The sequence below is a fragment of the Choristoneura fumiferana genome, chromosome 11 (genome assembly GCF_025370935.1).
Source record: "Choristoneura fumiferana chromosome 11, NRCan_CFum_1, whole genome shotgun sequence".
NCBI lineage: Eukaryota > Metazoa > Arthropoda > Insecta > Lepidoptera > Tortricidae > Choristoneura > Choristoneura fumiferana.
Window position 1 is genome coordinate 8226838 of NC_133482.1, and position 19136 is coordinate 8245973.

Here is a 19136-nt window from a genome sequence, read left to right on the forward strand (position 1 = left end):
CTATTTTATGTCCTTCCACGGGATTTGTAATATCTGTATACCGAATTTCACCCAAATCGGTTCAGCGGTTGGGGCGTCCATAAATTACGTGAGACATTTTTTAGGATTTTTTGACTCCCCCGCCCTCCCTGGTGAGATTTCGTAAGATTTTCCTTAACTCCCTCCCCCCTCCTCAAATCTCACGTGAGATTTTTTGAAATGTGTTGGCTGTAAACCCGTCGGATTTAAAGAAAAATACAAAAAAAATAATTCGTTCTATTAATTTTATTTACGACTTGTGATTTGAGAATATTGCCGTCGGTAGTTTAAAATCACTGTGACAACAACTATTGTGTTAAATTTCGCCATATTTTTATTCTAGTTTTTTTTTTTTTACTTTAACTTAACTTTACTTTCACGCAATTTGACACGGTTTTCTGTTGAAAAAAAAATTTACGTGATATTTGTGAAACCCCCCCCCCTCTCCCCTAAGTGAGATTTGGAAAGATTTTACTTGACCCCCTCCCCCCCATCAATGGATGCCCCCATTAAGATGTAAAGAGGTAGGTAACAAACAAACATACAGATTTTGCAACCTTTCGCATTTATAGTAAATATTAGTGAGATTAACTTTGCTATTTTTCATATCATAACTTAAAAACAATAAAAAAAAAACTTATTCTGTTTTGTTAAAAACAGAAACGTCTCCCTATAAAATACCTAAAGAGACAGAGGTAAACAACATTCTGTTAGAAACGAAACGTTTATAATATAATTAAGTCAGAAAATATTCTGTACATTACTTTTATGTTTTTAATTTTTCACAACTAAAGCACTGCACCAAATTTTATGAAATTTGAAATGGCAAAACTTATAACACCCCTCTTTTTGCGTCGGGGGTTAAAAAAGCTTGAACTTCATAGCAGGAACTACGAGTAGAATATTTTTAAACAGTACCCTTAGTGTGAGTTTTCGATTACAAAATACGTCTCGATCGCGTCCGCGTTAATATCTCAATTTGTATGGAAACACGAACATCGCAAACGTTCCGCTAGAGGAGCTGTTCGTGTTTCCATACAAATTGGGATTTTAACGCGAATGCCATCGAGACGTATTTTGTAACCGAAAACTTACACTAAGGGTACTGGGAATGAGAGTTTACGAAACACAGTTATTAAATGTATAAATATAAATCGAATTAATATTGTAGCAAGTTACGTACTAATATTGCAAGTACATTGCATACTTACCTACTTACGAAACAAACAAAATTATGACTTCATCAGTATTACCTACTTCTTTTATTCATCATCATTATTAAGTTAAGACTTCACAAAAAATGTTTAGAACCCCTTCTTCTGAGTCCTTCTAGAGTCCAATGTTATCTTGAATGGACTATATCTACATATTAAATCGAACACTAACCAGAATAAAAGAAAGTTCAAATTGCGGAATTTGAGTTTTCTATCTATTGGGTTTTTAAGTTGTCTTTATATTTTCGAAAATGGTCAGTATTTTTCATTTCAAGTTTTGTTTTTAAATCAAGTGAATAAAGTCACATGTTATATCGTCTGCCCACAGCAAAACGGCTATAATTGTAGTCAAAAATAAATCTGATTTAAGTCACCGAAGCTCGTCTGTTATATTTATTTTTGCTCTAAAATTGTCATAATTACATTTATTTTATACATTAAAACGTCGCTGTCTGTCATAACATACATAGTACAATTTTGGATGAAAGCTGTGCTTGTTGGTTGTTCTCATAGCAGAGGAAATTGACAAATTAACGTTTCCAACTAATCTATAGCGATACCTACTGTAAGTATAATATAAGTATATGGATGTTTTTTTACATAAGAAATAAGTAAGTAACGATAGCAAATATTATTACATTTTATTTAATACGTGGCACGCAAAAATACACAAAGGCTGGAAAAAGGTATTCCTTTTAACCTAAGGTTGCGCCGCCCGATTACCTTTAGCCCATACACCTCTCGTATTTTATAGCCCCTAAAAAGTAAGGTAATCTCACTAAACTCATGTACAAATAAAAATGTTGTTATGAATGAAATAATATTACCTTGACTGGTAGTTATTTAGAAAGGGAAAATACATGAAACATAACAATTGGAATACCAAAACAAGGCTTTAAACGTGAGCATGCGATGGCGTGCAAGTAGCGGGCCGACCTTTGAATATTAATGAATAATGATACCCAGTCCGAGGTTTATTCTATTGCGGCGTTTGCAAAATTTAAGCTGCCTTTGTCTGGATCGCAATCACTCTCGGATTTAAATTCTTTATTACAAAAGTTGCCTCGACTAACTGAAAAGTGTAGAGCAAAAGCGGCGGCTGTTCTCGAGTCGAGAGCATCTTCTGGGTGTCTGAAGTCTCGAGTGTTTGATAATGGTCTGGAGTGTTCAAGCGCTACAGGTTTCGTGGTTTATTTGTAACATCAAGTTTTCTTTCATGCGAGAAACAAAGGATCGCTACGAGTAAAGATATTAATGATAATGTGACTTTAATCACAGGGAAATAAGTATAGCAGCAGCTGTGGAAAACTACATTGACTAGGAATACATTTCTTTTACAAGCTTTCATCAAGCTAACAATTAACTACGAGTAGGGTGTTTTCCAATAATTAATGATAAGATACTATTTTCACTTTACTTCGCGGCTCCGTTTCCGTGGAGGGTTAAAAAATTGGCTAGCCTTTTGTTCCGTGAGAAGTTCGCAAAATTCCTTTTTGATGCACCTTCTACAATCTTCAAAGGAATGCGCATTTTCTGATATGACTTTTTAAAGCCCTATTAATGGAAGTCGGAAAACGTTTCTCATACATTTTTACATCATAATTATCGTTATTCAGAACTAGTATTTGTTCTAGCGATCGTAATTCCGTAACATTGAAACTCTTATTAAAGTCAATAACTGATCAATTATACATAATCATAAATGCATCTTTTTTAATATCTCTATAAATAAAAATGAATCGTAAAATGTGTTGCTAAGTGCAAAACTCGGGAACGGCTGAAATGATTTCGCTAATTCTTTTTTTGTTGTGTTCGTTATTGTCAGAAGAAGGTTTTTATGGAAGGTAATATAGAAAAATCAACGGAGCGAAGCCGCGGGCAACAGCTAGTTATTAATAATATTATCATTTTTTTTATAACATGTTTGTTTATCTGCACTGCTCAAATTCATAATGACAATAATCATATTATTGAGTATAAATGTACAATAAGCATTAAAATAATCATATACATTTTTATTCTACTTACTATTTTCATATTATTAGTAGTTGGTATGGTATTTAAGTCAATTCGACATACAGAAGAGGAAAAGGAGTAGCGAGAAGCGGAGCTTCGTCGATCTTTTCCTATATTTATGTAGTCCCATGAGACAAATCGTTAAGTAAGAAAACACTACTGTATTTACGACTTCAAAACGTTTTACTTGAGTGGTTATTCATTATGAATTTATTATGTTCTTATTAAAGAAATTATTAGAAATATTTGTAAAAACTGTCTGTTATGTAAGAAACTGTTTTGAAAAACAATATATAAATTTAAGTATTTCCTAATAAGGATATTATTAACAAGAACAAAATATAATAAGTACTAATGATTTTATGCGAGTCAATATGGACCCTCCTCATAGAAAATGTCTGTTAAATTTTAAGTATCCTGCTCCAGTGGTCACGTTATTTATTTTATAGCAACAACATTGATCTCGGGCCAAAATTTGCAGTCCTATCTTGAGTTAGATTAATTCCTATAAGGCCACATTGAAAGAGGTAGATGACCTCGGCATGCCACCGGCCACGGACGAATAGTCCTGCTTATCTAAACGAATTTTCGTAAGCGACCCTCTAAAGCGTTTCTTACAAATAGTTTCTTCCCTACCCTAGAAATCACGATTCCAGAGTAAACGTTTTTCCGGAATAAAACCGGAAAGGGAAATGCTTTAAGCTGGCTCAATGTCAAACTTTACCGAATCGCTTTATGATGAATGGAACGCATGCAAGTCAATAAATCTAGTAACACGACTTCTGTAGCCTAGTTTGCTTTTGTTTCATACGGCGATAAGGATAGGTCGTGCGTGTGTGTGATTAAATATCTTTTTGGGTACTGGATCCAACAACATCCAACAAGTTAACAGAAGGGAGTGTCAATACGGCCAATTAGGTTTTTGGTGTCCCGAAAAACCGCGGTAAGCCGTAATCTTAACGTCGGCGAGGGATTTGCCCCTGACAACGTAGGACGTCGAAACCGGGGCTCGTGTGGGAAATCGATAGACGCGCGCAAGTCCTCCCCCCACCTCAATGACAGCCCCACCCGCCACCAGCCTCCACTTGATGAAACTTTTAACTTGTCCAAGTTTTTTCGGATACAACTGAGCGGTATTGTACCGTGATGCTGTTACGTTATGTACAGTCGCCATCAGATATTTCGGAGCGGCCAAGGTGGTCAAAAATATCGAAACATGAATTCTAATACCTTAATAATAAATAGAGTGCATGTGTCGATATTTTTGACCACCTTCGCCGCTCCGAAATATCTGATGGCGACTGTACATATAAATACTTGGTAAGCAGAGAACTAACAATAAAACATCAGTGTAAATGAATATCATGACCTTTATAATAAATACAGATCTATAACAAAAAAAAACTATGGTAGAAAAAAACAATTTTATTTTTATATTTTTTGTGATAAGTACCTTAACTAATGGTTTGACATGTGGCCTTTCAAGCAGAGGGTCGTGGGCTCGAACCCGGACTTGCACATCTAAGTTTTTTAGAATATAAGTCCGAAATTATACAACAAGGAAAACATTGTGTACAAACGTAGGCAGAATTTAATAAACCTGCGATACAGGTAGTGTACGATGAAGGTCCTAATTCACACAGTCTCGCGTGGGAACTATAGCCCAACCCTTCTTGATCTGAGAGGACGCTTGTGCCCAGCAGTGGGATATACAAACAAAGGCCAGGGATAATGTATGATTTTAATTAAATAAGTGCATAATTAAGTAGGTAGGTCAGCCAGTTCGTGTACAGTCACCAGCATCAATATCTGACACAACAAGCGTGCATAACTATCTGATACGACTCTATTTCTAGGGCCGGAAGGACGTGTCAGAAATTTTTGCACGCTCCGCTGTGGCAGATATTAATGCTGGTGACTGTACATAAATATCATAACGCAAAAGGTTTCCATGGCTTAAAATAAGTTTTAACTAGTTTTGCTTCATGGATACCTATATGGGTCCATACAAAGTAACGCCTGATTGAATAAATTATGTACTTAATAGGTATTTATAATTGATAATGCACATATAAATTACACTAAGGGCCTGTTTCACCACTTGTCGACTAACTTTAAGTGACGGATATCAGTGATGCCGTCTCTGTTTGTTTTGTCCGAATAAACAAAGACGGCATTACTTTTATCTGACACTTAAAATTAGTCGACAAGTGGTGAAACCGGCCCTAAAAGTGTCATATTTTGAAGTAATAACCTAAACTTTTTTTTCAGTACCACTGCCTATTCAATCTGATTCGACATCAGATGATAAATTGTTCGAATTCTAACATTAAGTAAATTTTCTATTAAAAATCCTATTTGGCTTACATATTACATTTATATTCTTCAAAATTAAGATTTACAACAGTAAGAGAAGGCTGAACTAAGTATACAACCTAGGTACGCAAATATTCACACAGCCTTTGTCGTAAAAGAAAATGGTCGCACATACGAATCCCTTTGCGTCGGGAAGGCTGTGATGACGAATAAATTGGTCATAATGTTCATTAAAGAGGAGAAAAAAGTTTAAATACAGATATAACACGACAATTTCTAAGTTGTATTGTAATACAATACCTACAACATAAGGACTATATTGTACACCACAATATAGCAAGCAGTATAGAAAACAGGTAGGTACATGAAAAATTTTAAAGGTAAGCAATAGGCGGCGTTATTGCTTCAGAGCGATCTCTCTTAGGGAATCTTTACAATAGAAAGAAGTAAGGAACAGATTTTAGCAGGCAGTGCAATGCAATTAGCATACCTGGCTACCTAAGGTAGCAAGCACCTAAAGTAGCAAGTTACTACTAGCAACTTTATTTTTTTTAACCCTTTTCTAGGCATATTACATGCATATAACGACCTCATAAACGAACACAAATATGTATTTAACTTGCTGAATTTACAATATGGTACAAATTCAAGTGGTTAAAAATATTACTCGTTATTATATTAAATTAATCCGTCACTGTCACAGCTAAACGATATAAAACTATGATTTGTTTTGTAGTAGCCTATTTAAATTAGCGGGGCCTGGAAAAGCGTTAAGATAATGCTTTAACGTATACCGCGTATTATCTAAAAAGTAATACGTGCCTAACTACATCTCTACGTGGGCGGGTTCTCTCCTCACATTCAAATGTAACTAAGTATAAAAAGGACGGACGAAAATTCATGCGAGAAAACACATTTTCAGATACGGATCATTATTAACCAGAAGGTTTGTTAAATACGATTTCTGTACTGGTACGGGTAGGTTAGGTATATTGATTGTATTTTGCGACATTTGAAAGCTCGGATTGAGTTAAGTACTTTATGTAATTAGAAATCTAAATTTCAAGACATTGTTAAACCTTGACGAGAACAAATAAATCTGTCTCTTCTCAGCAATGAATGGGCTGGATAAAGAAGTGGAAAGACGCATCGCCAATGCCTGGAAGAGCTTCTGGTCCATGAAGAAGCTATAGAAGGGCAACCTTCTTTAAGCGGAAACTTGTCGACTCGTGTACCTATACTGCCCATATTAACCTACGGTGCCCAAATATTAACCGAGATTCAGTAGTCCAAGTTGAAGGTCAGCCAAAGGGCTATAGAGCGCATCATTTTGGGTGTTAAAAGGACAGATCGGATCCGGAACACCACACTGCGCTGGCCATGTCATGTCTGCCACATGCACCCGGAGAGATGGGCACAGCTTAGGTTACTACCCAGTGGGCGCCCCAAGATGGTCAACAGCGGCGCGGCAGACCGAGACGGAGGTGACGGGACGACTTGGACGCATTCAGAAACTACTGGCAAAACTTAGCTGCCAACAGGGGAAGTTGGAAATGGGAGGGAGAGGCCTTTGTCGATCAGTGAGACATAGATAATGGCTAAATAAAAAATAACCTATCTCTATGATATGACTGTATTATTTATGTAAGATTCGTATCGTAATAAGCAGGGATCGTAAATGCAAGCAAATCGATTGAAATTTGTAGGACAATTATGACAACCCCGTCAACCGTCAACCGTCAACCGTGACAAGTCAATGAAGTTTGCTCGCATTTTATGAACCCTGGTAATAACTAAATGACAATCAATGAATTTCAGAAGTAAAATAAAATACCAAACAAAATCCGACAAGAGAAATGTTAGGTAGGTAAAAAATAAGAGAAGATGTTATCGAAAAATTAAATGAAGGAGAAATAAAACGAATGGGAGCTGAGATCGCGACGCAAAAATAATACTGTGGAATAAACGTGTAGCAAAATTATTTTCTTAATTTTAACCCCCCCGAGTAAAGACTTTTTTCACAGATGTAGTAGGTAGGTAGCTTTGTTATTTTTGATGTTATTTCAACATTAGGTATAATCAACATTAAATACATATATATTAATTTAGAATCTCGGAAACGGCTCCAACGATTTCGGTGAGGTATGTAGAGGTTTTCGGGGATGATACATCGATAATATCTCTGGGAAAACGCTTAGTAACGAGTTTTAGCCCGAGCAAAGCTCGGTCGCCCAGGTACTCCTTATTTAAATGAACAATTTGTGCTTTATCAAGTAAACACATCAAAAAAGTCTTGGGATTGTCATTATCCCTAGACAAATTTGATGTTTTAATTCGGTAGTACGTAATATGCCTATATCGAAATGTTCAAAACTGTCTAGAGACAAAAAAAAACACAAAACACTTTCTATGAGTGTTAGGTACATTTCGCCGTTACTTTTAGTGTTACTTTGTTCTTTATTAAATACACGGAGACTCACGAGGTTAATGATAAACATAATGACATTAAATAAAGTACAGTACCTACCGGCCAATTACCTGAACTAAACGAAAATAACCCTGAAGCCTTTTACGAGTATTACTCGTTCAGAAACTGAGTGCCACTACACTGTGAATAATGAGAGATTAATTAACTACATCTCCGAGAAAGCTTCAAGAATATAGTACCCTTTGCTTATTCACGGTACAAAGCTGAATGAATCACACGAAAATTCATTCAACAGGATCATCTTATTAAGTGCCTACTGCGAGGGTACAGGCTTTTCTACCTTTTTTATGATAACGGTAATGTTAAGCGCTCGGCCATAAATTCTAGTTGCCAATTCCGGAAGTAGAAATAGAATAGAATCGATTACATTAAGTGTTGTTTTCGTTTCGCGATAGGTACCCACTTAAATTTGAATGAATGAACGAATACTCGGGCTCTCACAATCGCATTCAACATCTCTTTCCACCCTCATCGTATAACATTTGGCAGAAATAAATGCTGAATACATGTGATTAGTGCGTTAATAGTAATGCATCTGGTGTTACTGGCACTTTGTTACAAGTCGTGTTAACTTAACACATTGATAGTAAAAATGGTGAATTCAAAAGGAATAATACCGTTTTTTAGGGTTCTGTACCCAAGGGTCCAAACGGAGCCCTATTGCTATCATTAATGTGTCCGTCTATCGGTCTGTCGTCTGTCACACAGGTTTCACAGCCAACAGTAGGAGGTACAGTCCTAAAATTTTAACAGCATGAGAAAAGCTTCCTGAAATAAATTATTTCGTTTCATTTTATAAGCATCTTAACCCAAAGCCATATAAATTGACAAAAAAAAATTTGAATGGATTACTTACCATAAATCCATTCAGGGCTTCTATTCAGCTAAAAGGAGAGAAAAAAAATCTTTCTTACCTGACCAAGTTGTGGTAACCGGTGTAAACAGCCTGACATTGAGTTAACTTTCATTCAAAATGCAGAATTAACTTTAACTTAACATTCATAAAACGCAAAGTGGCGTTAAGGAAATTGGATGAAATAAGGTTGATTGATATTCAAAATGCAGAAGAAAGCGATTGAACTGAACGCCAATAGGCGTCGAATCAAATGAGGGTCAAAATCTACATTGGTGGCATCCGATCCGACCCTCGACAAGACATACATTAATCCCATGGGTCCATAAAAGAAGCTTTGACAAGGAAATTTTGTTGATGTCGAAAATTTGCTCGGAATCGGAATTTTCTTTCGGAGCGTCCTCAAGGTATACTTTTTTTAAATCAAAGGCAAAGGCTTTGATATTCACAGGTGCGTTCTGTAAACCAATTCCGAATACCGATATTTTGACTTTAACTTGAACTAATGCCAGTACCAGTACATTTTACCAACTATTTTGGGCATATCGTTAGGAGTTACGGGTGACTGTTCGTTAATTGATGTTGTTAATTATTGCCATGTATCAACTCGCGCTCGAGTGCCTTTCAGTATACATATATACAATTACTATATATCGTATTATTTTTGATTACCGTTACCTTTAAGGGACCATTGAACAGGCTCCATGAAGTTATTTTTTCTGACACTATAACTTTAACTGTTAAAAAGATAGTGAAGAATTAAAAAAAATGCGCGGTAAAACAGTGTAAAAAGTGCTTAATTTATGATTTAGGTAATATTATTAACTTTTTTAAATTTCGCAATCTAGGTGTTTTTGATTCATACATGTATACTTATTTGACAAAAGAAGGTCATAAAAGTGAGATTGTTTGATTGATGTTGTTCTTATTAACATCAGGACATCACATCAATGTCACTCGTTACAGTTTGATTAATCTGTCATCTCCCAGGATAACAGGATCAAAGGAATTTGGGCACAAATTTGTGCCTCTGGGAGAGGACAGGTTAATTCTAGTTAACACTTGACAGATGGGCGTGCCTACAGTCAATTTTCAACTTTGCGAAACAAATAAAGCCATTTTAAGTAGACCGCTACCCACGTTTACAGATTATGTAAAAACTATTTTATTTGTATGACGTCAAAGTTGAAAATTAACTGAAGGCACGCCCATCTGTCAAGTGTTAACTCCAAGTAATCGTACTGTATGTTTGTGAATATAAGGTACAATTTGACCTTTAAAATTACTGCGAACTGACTATGAAAGTCCAATTGATCGAATAGTAAATATTAGTGAAAATCACGAAAGTTTAAAACATTAGATGCGTAGGATGGAGTTTTAACGACTTTGACAAAGCTTAGGGGTGAAGACCAAAAAGTTACACACCGTTAAAGCTGCGTTAGCAGGTAGTTATAATTTCCATTAACTTTTTCCATTGTGACACGAAAATGATCGATTAATACAAATCCATACAAATGTATGATTAATTTTCGTGTCACAATGGAAAAAGTTAATGGAAGTTATAACTATCTGCTAACGCAACTTTAACGGTCTGCAACGTTTTGGTCTTCACCCATAGAGCAGTTATATTCAACTTGCGGCCCACCAAACTTCGGATAAAAATTGGAAAATCGGATAAAAATGGAAATTTTCAAACATTTTCACTTTTAACGCTGATAAGGATTACAAAAAAAGGTTGAGTTTAGCTGACATACTTAGCCTAGATCATACATGAGATTGACGAGTCAGTCACATATCGCCACGGCCTTGTGTGACGTCATTCCTCAGATAACCCACGCTCTACGCCATAGCCTGTTTTGTGGTACCCACTGACTAAGCAGTATCCGAGTCACTTAATTATGTCAGACGGAATGGCCCCATCCGCCACGCCCCCATTTAGGGACGGGCTTTGTTAGGTATTTTGACCTGTGATTTGACTGCTAGTTTGGCCGGGGTCACCCATCATCAGTCTGGCTGGATTAATCCAGCTTTTGAATTTGGAATGTGACTCTTTATGAGTAATTAATTAATAACTAAGTATTTATGTAGTGCACTTTGCACGCAACATTTCTCGATAAATACTCAAAGGCGTCAAATCATGGGTGGTCATGGAATTTATTAATTTAATCCTGGGACATAGGTACTTTTTGGAAAGCCGAACTTTTTAAGCTAAGTGGCCCTAAATGGCACCAATCATAGATTATTGATTTATTGACTATGTCATAGTTGTCTTAATTAGTACTATAGTAAAGTACCAAAATGTTTTTGCAACAAATAGTAAACAGAGGGGCTACCTACTAAGAAACTCGGGAAATCGAAGGTCGTATCGCACCATCCCTTAAGCGTCAGCGGGATGGCAACATAGGAAGTTCGAGTTTTGTAGGGCCAGCAGGGCTACTACGAAATTCGAAAATCGAAGTTTGTGTCGTTCCGTCTCTCTGACGCTTATAGTATTAATACGAGAGTGAAAGGGACCGTACGACACGAACTTCGATTTTCAAATTTCGAAGTAGGCCTACAGGAGCGCGATCAAAAATATCGTTTCGTGTCGTCCAGTCAGCAGCAGAAGTGGATGAGCGGTTACGGTGCTCAAAACAACACGACTCAACTGGCAAATTTATAAGTGTTCAGAATCTAAACTTTAGATCATTTTGAGCACTGTACAAAAATGAGATGAGTGGAGTTAGTGGTAGACAGGTGAAGTACTAGACGTTAAATATATAAAAAAAAAAACTATTTACTACTACTAGGCATCTAGTCTGCTTCTAATTGCGTGTTTAGCTTTTTGTTGTTTGCCGACATCTCATTTTGGCGTCATTCAACATGATTCATCTTGCATTTTTTGTAACCTTCATCTGTTTAAGGAAGTTACGTGTTAATGAGTCTTTTCATGCGCAGATTTTCCATTAAGGTGTAAAGTAGGAAAAAATACAACAGAAAAATAATTAATCCATATTTGCGTAAGCAGAGCAATACAAATAAAATTGTCATTGCGTTACAGAGTTGCGTGCGTTAGTATTACGTTGAAATTAAGGTAGGATTAGACCCGTTAACTCCTGCGGCGCTTTACGCGCCACAGGGTCCTACCAACTGTACCACTACCATGAGTACAGTGAACGCACTCGATAGCGACAGCGTAAATTATTTGTAGAGGCGCTGTACAATTCTCCATACAAATAATTTACGCCGTCGCTATCGAGTACGGTCACTGTAAACTCATGGTAGTGGTACTGGACTACTGGAGCACTGGAGAATCCGACCAACCAACCGAAAAAGCAATGCAGAAGCAAGCAAGAGAAGAGCAAGCATATCACAAATAAAGTAATGAAGGTAGTTGCAAGAATGAATTAAATTGTGCCAATCCTATAGTTTTTTAGAACTTCATTAGTTACAAAAAAAAATTGTACTTACAGTGGTACAATTTCTTGCATATTTAGTATTTAATGTAACTTTGAGATAATCGCAAAATGTATTACCCCTTATGAGTGATTTCTTTATCTATTTAGTGAAATACAAATTACTCATTGAAAGGCTGAAACTCAACTAATGTATACGTATGCTGATAGTGCATCTGATATGGATAGGATAAGATAAAACTACATGACATAACATTAATTTCAAACATTCTCCTGAATAACACACATAAAGCAACAATGTTATTTCTCACAGACTTAATACCACAATAACATTTACCATGCCATAATTATTTTTAAAGGAGATCCCTAAGCACCATTAGGAGAAAAGTATAAACAATTAAAAAATACTTTTAACCTCGTACATCCTAATTTTTATTACCATATTATATTGTTCTACAGATGAGCCAAGAATTTTCAGTTTTGTATTTTGGAAATTATTTAATAAAAGTTCTCATTTTTGAAACTGCTTTTTTTTTACTTTGAACAGAAATCACGGTGTATGAAACCAGCCCAGGCCCAGAAAAAATCTTCACCTTTGTGCCTTAGACGAGACTTATATGTTATTGACGTTTTTAAGCTGAAAAAAAGGGTGCTACAAAATAACTGATTTTCAAAGTGGGTGTTACACAAGATAAGTTTGAGTCTCTGCTTTACACAATATTTTACACAGCATATTAAGTAAATCTGAAGGGTGAACAGAAGCAAAAGGTGATCATTAGTTTTAAAAGCAAGAGGTATAGTCGGGGTAAGAAAAGGTTTGTCACTTTTCAACTCTATTTCAATTATGTTAAGGTCCAAAAGTGACAAACCTTTTCTTACCCCAACTATACTTACTGTTATAATTATAATAATATTATAATTATTATAATAAGTTATATTATAATAGGCTAGATTCCTAACTAAAAATACCTATGTCAATTTTTGCTAAGGAGTGATGTAACGGACCTCTCACTCCCGAACTTCGATGCACTTGATATTTGTCAGTTTTTGTTAGATTGACAAAAGAAAAAATGTGTCCAATACTTTATGATAATTTGACTGACGGTATAAGTGGAATATAATTTTATTACCAAGGATACCCAAATTAGTATTTTCAAATTTCACAAATTGCATACAGCATAGTTTCGATTAAAGTAGGTATATTACTGAAGCACCTTATGTATATTTATATATTATTGCACATCTAAAAATGTCTAGGTTCTGTAACTGCCCAATAATTTGATTATCCATGCACACTATGCATATTGATGCGATGACTCAACCTACATAACTGTTCTTTTCTAATGCTTGAAATTGTTAAATAACAATTAGCAAGAACTCTATGAGATGACAGACAGTCAACATCCTTCATCACACAAAGCAGTGATGATGGAAAAAACAAATCTAGTACTACTTCCTGACATATCTTTAATCATTAGTATTATTAAAACTAAAAGGTATAGGCCAATGATCCACGTCGAAAATATTCGCCCATGATGTCATCATGTTACAGACGGTAGAATAGTATCCTTTTTTCATTAAAAGTATTGTTTTAAAGAACAGTAGGTAATATTATCTTAATGCAAATACCGACTTCATCGACTACTGTTAATGGCAAGTTTTACGTAAAAATGGGAAAGTTAAAAATAAATCTACTTACTTGTTGGTTTATTCTAACACGGCACAACAAAAAGGGGTTGTTGACACTTAGTACACCCACTAGGCACCAAAAACAGCACAAGCTTGTGCCCTCTCGGAACGAGCTGGTAGCCGCTCCGCTCGCGAACGCTGGTGGATGCCAATCGACACCCGACTCAACTCTGTAGGGTTAGCGAAGAAGACGAAATGCGATGCGCAATGTTTTTCGAATCTGCGCATTGACCTTTGTTATGACTGTCATGCGCGTGGAATCAAAAGTGAATGTGAGTAAAGCGCATCGACTATATTTCGGGGCAAGAGATAATATTATAAAAAATACACATAACAACAATAACAATTTCCAGGGCGAGTTCCTTGTGATAAATAATAGCAATTTGTGCGTGCGCGGTAAATGTAAATAAGTTGCTGTTAGCTGTCGCATCTGTCAAAAAGTGACATCTTGGTTGATAGGGTTGCCAGACAAAATAAACAAATATAGGTATTATTTTATTATTAAAAATAAATAGTACATTGTGCATTGTAGAGCGTAAGAAGGGGATTACTAACGAGAGTCTATTAGAAGCCCGACGCCGGAGGCGGAGGGCTTTTAATGGCCCGAATTTGTAATCCCCTTACGGCCCGTGATACACACAATTATTTTCATCACATTGCGAGGAAAAAATGCAAAACATTAAATTATTTTGTGTCCAAACCCTTCACAGCTCAGCAAAAGCAAGACGCTAAGAAAACAACTGAATAAAATATGGCTACCCGCCAATACAGGGGGCAACTACAAAATTCGAAAATCGAAGTTCGTATCGTACCGTCCCTCTTGTATTAAATAATATTATCGTCAGCAAAACGATATGAACTTCGATTTTCGAATTCCGTGGTAGCTCCTGCAGGGCTACTACGATACTCAAAACTCGAAGTTCGTGTCATGCGGTCCCTCTGACGTTTATACTATTTAATACGAGAGCGAGAGGGACTGCACGACACAAACTTCAAGTTTCGTAGCCGTCACTTTTTTCGAGTCGTCTACCATAGATAATACTAAGATCCGTGTTAAGTTCAGAATTCGAAAGGTCTTACGGCCAGATTATTCCAACATGCTAAATAAATATTTACTAAAATTATAGCAAAACTATTTGATATATAAATTAAAAATATAAAAATAACGAAGTTTAATGAAGCGTGGCAAATTTTTTTGGTGTAAAATTAGGTTATATCTAAGTTTTAAAGATGTAAATAAAACGTTGGCTGACTTTTAAGTCTTGAAACCTATATACTTCCTCTGAGGAAATGACGTAACAACTAACTTTTTAAAACTAAAGTCATAACTCCGTTGGGGAGGAAAACTATACTTACGTAAATCCATAATTCCCGCGGGAACAATTGAGGTCATTGTCTTTTAGTATACAGGCATGGAATAACGTCATTGACGAGCATGTGTGATGAAAAATGGTATTACTTAACTAGCGTGCCCGCGGCTTCGCCCCCCCCCCCGCTGTAGTTTTTTTTAATTTTCTAAATGTTCTTTTATAAGAACCTTCTCCTGACAATAGCAAACAACAAAAAAAGAATTAGCGAAATCGGTCCAGCCGTTCACGCGTGATGCTGTGACCAAGGGAAATAGGGATTCATTTTTATAATAAAAAGATATAGATAGTAAAAATATTACTTATGCTAGAAATTTAATTACAGAAACTATGTAGAGTAGAGCGATTATTCTATAGTTTTTGAATTTCAAAACGTCTCAGTTGATAAGTTGCACTGCCATCTATTAACTGTGTTTTATCAACTTCACAACGCCTAACTTCCTCCGTCCTTGTAGTTTTGCTACTCAACATAAGATGGCACTAATTGGCAACTGCATCCGCGGTACTTTTCATAGAAACTTGAATATTTTGATTTTGAAGTAAAGCCGAAAAAGTAGCCTTTTCGTACAAAACGGCAGTAACATTACCCAACTCCTAAATGTAACTGATATTGATTGTTGAGTGTATATTTTTTTTCATTTTTGTTTTGTTTTGATGTGTTATTGTTGTGTGTGTGTGGTGTAAACTTACATTTATTTATTTACATTTTGCTTTTTAAAATACTTACTGATTAGTTACAAACATTGACCGAAATTAGTTTATATACATTAAAAAAAAAACCATTTTGAAGGTAATTTTTAATTTCCAGCGACTCAAAAAAAGTAGCGTCAAGTCACCGCGTCGAGCAGCAGCGACAAGATGGCTTCTTGCAGGATTGATCTTAGCCTTGGAAGCTGATTTCTTAATCTCATTTAGTAGCAGTCGTGGCAGTGGTACAAATAAAAGAAATTGAGTGATTGAAAAAAAAGGGTTTTTGCCGAAATTGAAGAGGTTTTTTTTTGTTTTTTCCAGCGATAAAGCTTAACATTTTCAGCTTTATTGCTATATGTCACGTGACCAGATTTGACACTGGAAACGAGCGTCGAGCGATTTCATATGGCCGCGGCCTTGCGTCGTATGAGAACACACAATCTTCACCGACTTATAATGTCAGAATGTAAAAAGATTTAATCAGCGTCTTGAGTTATTGCTTTTAATAATTGTATCGAATCAATTGTCAACACATGATAAGGAAGCAATTGTTTATTTGCACGGAGACTACCTGAATGATCTATCCACAGATGAGTGTGTGTATAGTATAGGCTCTATCGATCTAACTATGGGATATTTGCTGGGCCAGAATGTCGCTATATTAGTAACTTGTGTAGCGATAGTGACATCTACAGGATTTTTTGAATATGGTGAGAAATAAAATAGTAGGTATCTAGGGATAAATTATGTGTTACATCTACAGTCTTCTTGTTTGCGATTGGCCTATCATCATCTTCGGTTATCTACAAGGTGTTAATTTTTAAACCGGAAACTTCAGACACCCTAACTTTTTTTAAAGTGAATTTAATGTATTATATCCTTTAAATAAGGTGAAATTAAAACATACCAAATATGCCGCACTAACGCCAGACTACGAGTTCATTCCATTTGCCGTCGAAACTGCTGGTCCTTGGAGCGAAGAGGCAAAGGCGCTGTTGAGGGAGCTAGGCCGCCGGCTACATGACGCGGAGCCGAGCCCCGCTCTGGGTCGTTCCTGTGCAGCACATTTCCATAGCAATACAACGAGGCAACGCTGCCAGTGCTATGGGAACATTCGCCCCGGGTACGACCTAAAGCGGTTAAATTAGTTAGGTTTTCTCTTTTTTGTAAATGTATGTTTGTAAATATTAGTTAGGTTTTTTTCCTTTTAAATAACCTGACTATTTCAAAATATATTTCTATGTTTTGCCAAATCAGTAATTCTACTCTAATCTCTTTTAGTTGAAAAGTTATATTATTCAAATTGTTTTTTTTTACTCTGGTGTAAACCTCTATTTTTTAGATACGACAAAATTACTTTCTACCGTCGATAATATGTAGTACCTACCTACTTGTCAGTTGCGCTTCGTTCTTTTTTGGAGCAAATCAAAACTGACGGAAACAGGAATATTTTTGTTACCTACTATATATATAACATTAGACGGAAAACACTTTCCGAAATATTACTTTTATTTTCTTCTATTTATTATAAGACATGTTTATGTTGCATTTGTAAAACTCTTAGGCTCGGCAGAATAAAAGAGGTAAGTATTTCAAAATCGCAACCTGTTTTATTTAAAGTACCTTATGTCTTCTACCTACTATAACTTATTCTGTGCTTATGTGCAAACAATCCTCTTCTCGATTCAGAACAAACTACTTACTCAAGTTTTCAGTTATTTAATTATTAACACCTTATCTAATTTTCGTTTTACGACTGGACACAGGCTTCCTGTCTGAATAAGACAGTTTGGGCAGTAGTTCCAATACTTCCAATGTGGGCCCAGCCAGTGCCGCTTGGGAACTTCATTCATACATCATCGAACTGCATTTTGCGTGCGTTTTTCTCGAGATGTTTTCCTTCAACCAAAATGTTATTAGTTTATAGTTTAGTTTTGTTTGTAGAAAAAGCAAACAGGCAGAATTACTTTTGCATTTATACTTAATACTAGCTTTTGCCCGCAGCTTCGCTCGCGTGGAGTTCGGTTATCGCGCGCTGTTCCCTCGGGAACTGCATTTTTTCTGGGATAAAAAGTAGCCTATTGTCACTCTCTGGCCCATCTCTTTCCCAAAAATCACGTCGAAATCCTTCAAATTGACGTTCCTGATTCTGTTTTGTTTTTAGGGTATCACGTGCTAAATGAGAAACTCGCGTTTAAATACAGGGGTCAGATACCAGCTTTTACATCTGTGTACAAGCTGCCGGTTCGAGTAAGTTAATATTTTATTTTATTGTTTATTATTAGTGCATACAAGAGGTAACTCTGTATTGCTGCTGGTGACATTATAGGTGTACAGGCAGTGACACTGCGTGTGTATACACTGTGTACCATGTTAGGTGTCTTAGTCTGTTTGAGCCTTATTGCTGTGATAAAAAAAATGTCCCCAATTGCACACGTTCTAGTGACTGCATTTCGTGTTTCATTATATTTACTTAAATAAACATTTCCTTTTTAGCACAACAGGTCAGATATGTACATTCGGTATACCTATCTGCGGGTTGAGTTCGGAAAAAAACTGTCAAAAGTGGACACGGATTACGACCAAGCTGAGCAAATTTTAATATTCAAGGTGCAATATACTTTACTGCCCATCGATATTGGTGTCACGGGGTACGCGTTACAAGTCGCTAACTTTTCGCAAGTGTGGCCACATGAGAAGGGCATGGAAGAATATACCTAGAGCTTTTTTATTGAGGCTTTTTATTAACTTTATTTGGTATATTTAATTTTTAACCAATTTAAAAAGGAATAAGAAAGTTGTCAAATCAACTACATAATTTATAATAAAATGTCCTCATACTTTTTTTTAGGTAAACCGATTATGATGATTCTTTTCTTAGTTTTACTCAGTTAAAATATAGTTTTTATAAATAAGAAATAAATAACACTAATTTTGGTTAAATAATATTTTAATTATAAGGTTATAACCTACCTACTTATTAGAATCACCAATTTTATTTAACAAAAATTCATTACTTACATCCAAATAGTACATAGTATACCTATAAATAGCTAGCTATGCTAACACTAATAGATTTTTTTATATGCT

General features: G+C 35.8%; 2 protein-coding genes across 8 annotated transcripts in view; one reads left to right on the plus strand and one right to left on the minus strand.

The window, feature by feature from the left end:
- Positions 1-14393, minus strand: part of LOC141432670 (synaptosomal-associated protein 25-like) — a 43533-nt gene extending 29140 nt beyond the window's left edge. For 2 of the 5 annotated variants that reach the window (XM_074094373.1, XM_074094372.1), the window contains exon 1: positions 14000-14393. The gene's annotated coding sequence lies outside the window, so the exon portion shown is untranslated. The remainder of the gene's footprint in view (positions 1-13999) is intronic. The other 3 variants (XR_012451850.1, XR_012451849.1, XM_074094371.1) reach the window with 3 other exon arrangements.
- A 2136-nt stretch (positions 14394-16529) lies between these two features.
- Positions 16530-18777, plus strand: LOC141432673 (uncharacterized). 3 transcript variants are annotated; one of them, XM_074094377.1, is made up of 4 exons: positions 16530-16771; positions 17611-17629; positions 18211-18296; positions 18543-18777. In XM_074094377.1, the coding sequence occupies exons 1-4, from the start codon at positions 16754-16756 to the stop codon at positions 18765-18767; spliced, it is 348 nt and encodes a 115-aa protein (XP_073950478.1). In that variant the 5' UTR covers positions 16530-16753; the 3' UTR covers positions 18768-18777. The 3 variants fall into 3 exon arrangements, 2 of the variants coding, with proteins under 2 accessions (XP_073950478.1, XP_073950477.1); XR_012451851.1 differs by lacking the exon at positions 17611-17629 and having other exon boundaries at positions 16571-16771; XM_074094376.1 differs by lacking the exon at positions 17611-17629 and having other exon boundaries at positions 16579-16756.
- Positions 18778-19136: the final 359 nt, after the last annotated feature.

Coding starts and splice junctions, on each gene's coding strand:
- LOC141432673 (XM_074094376.1), top strand. CDS start 16,675: ATGGGATATTTGCTGGGCCAGAATGTCGCTATATTAGTAACTTGTGTA. Junction 16,757..18,210: donor TACAGGATTTTTTGAATATG/GTGAGAAATAAA, acceptor TTTTGTTTTTAG/GGTATCACGTGCTAAATGAG. Junction 18,297..18,542: donor TGTACAAGCTGCCGGTTCGA/GTAAGTTAATAT, acceptor TTTCCTTTTTAG/CACAACAGGTCAGATATGTA.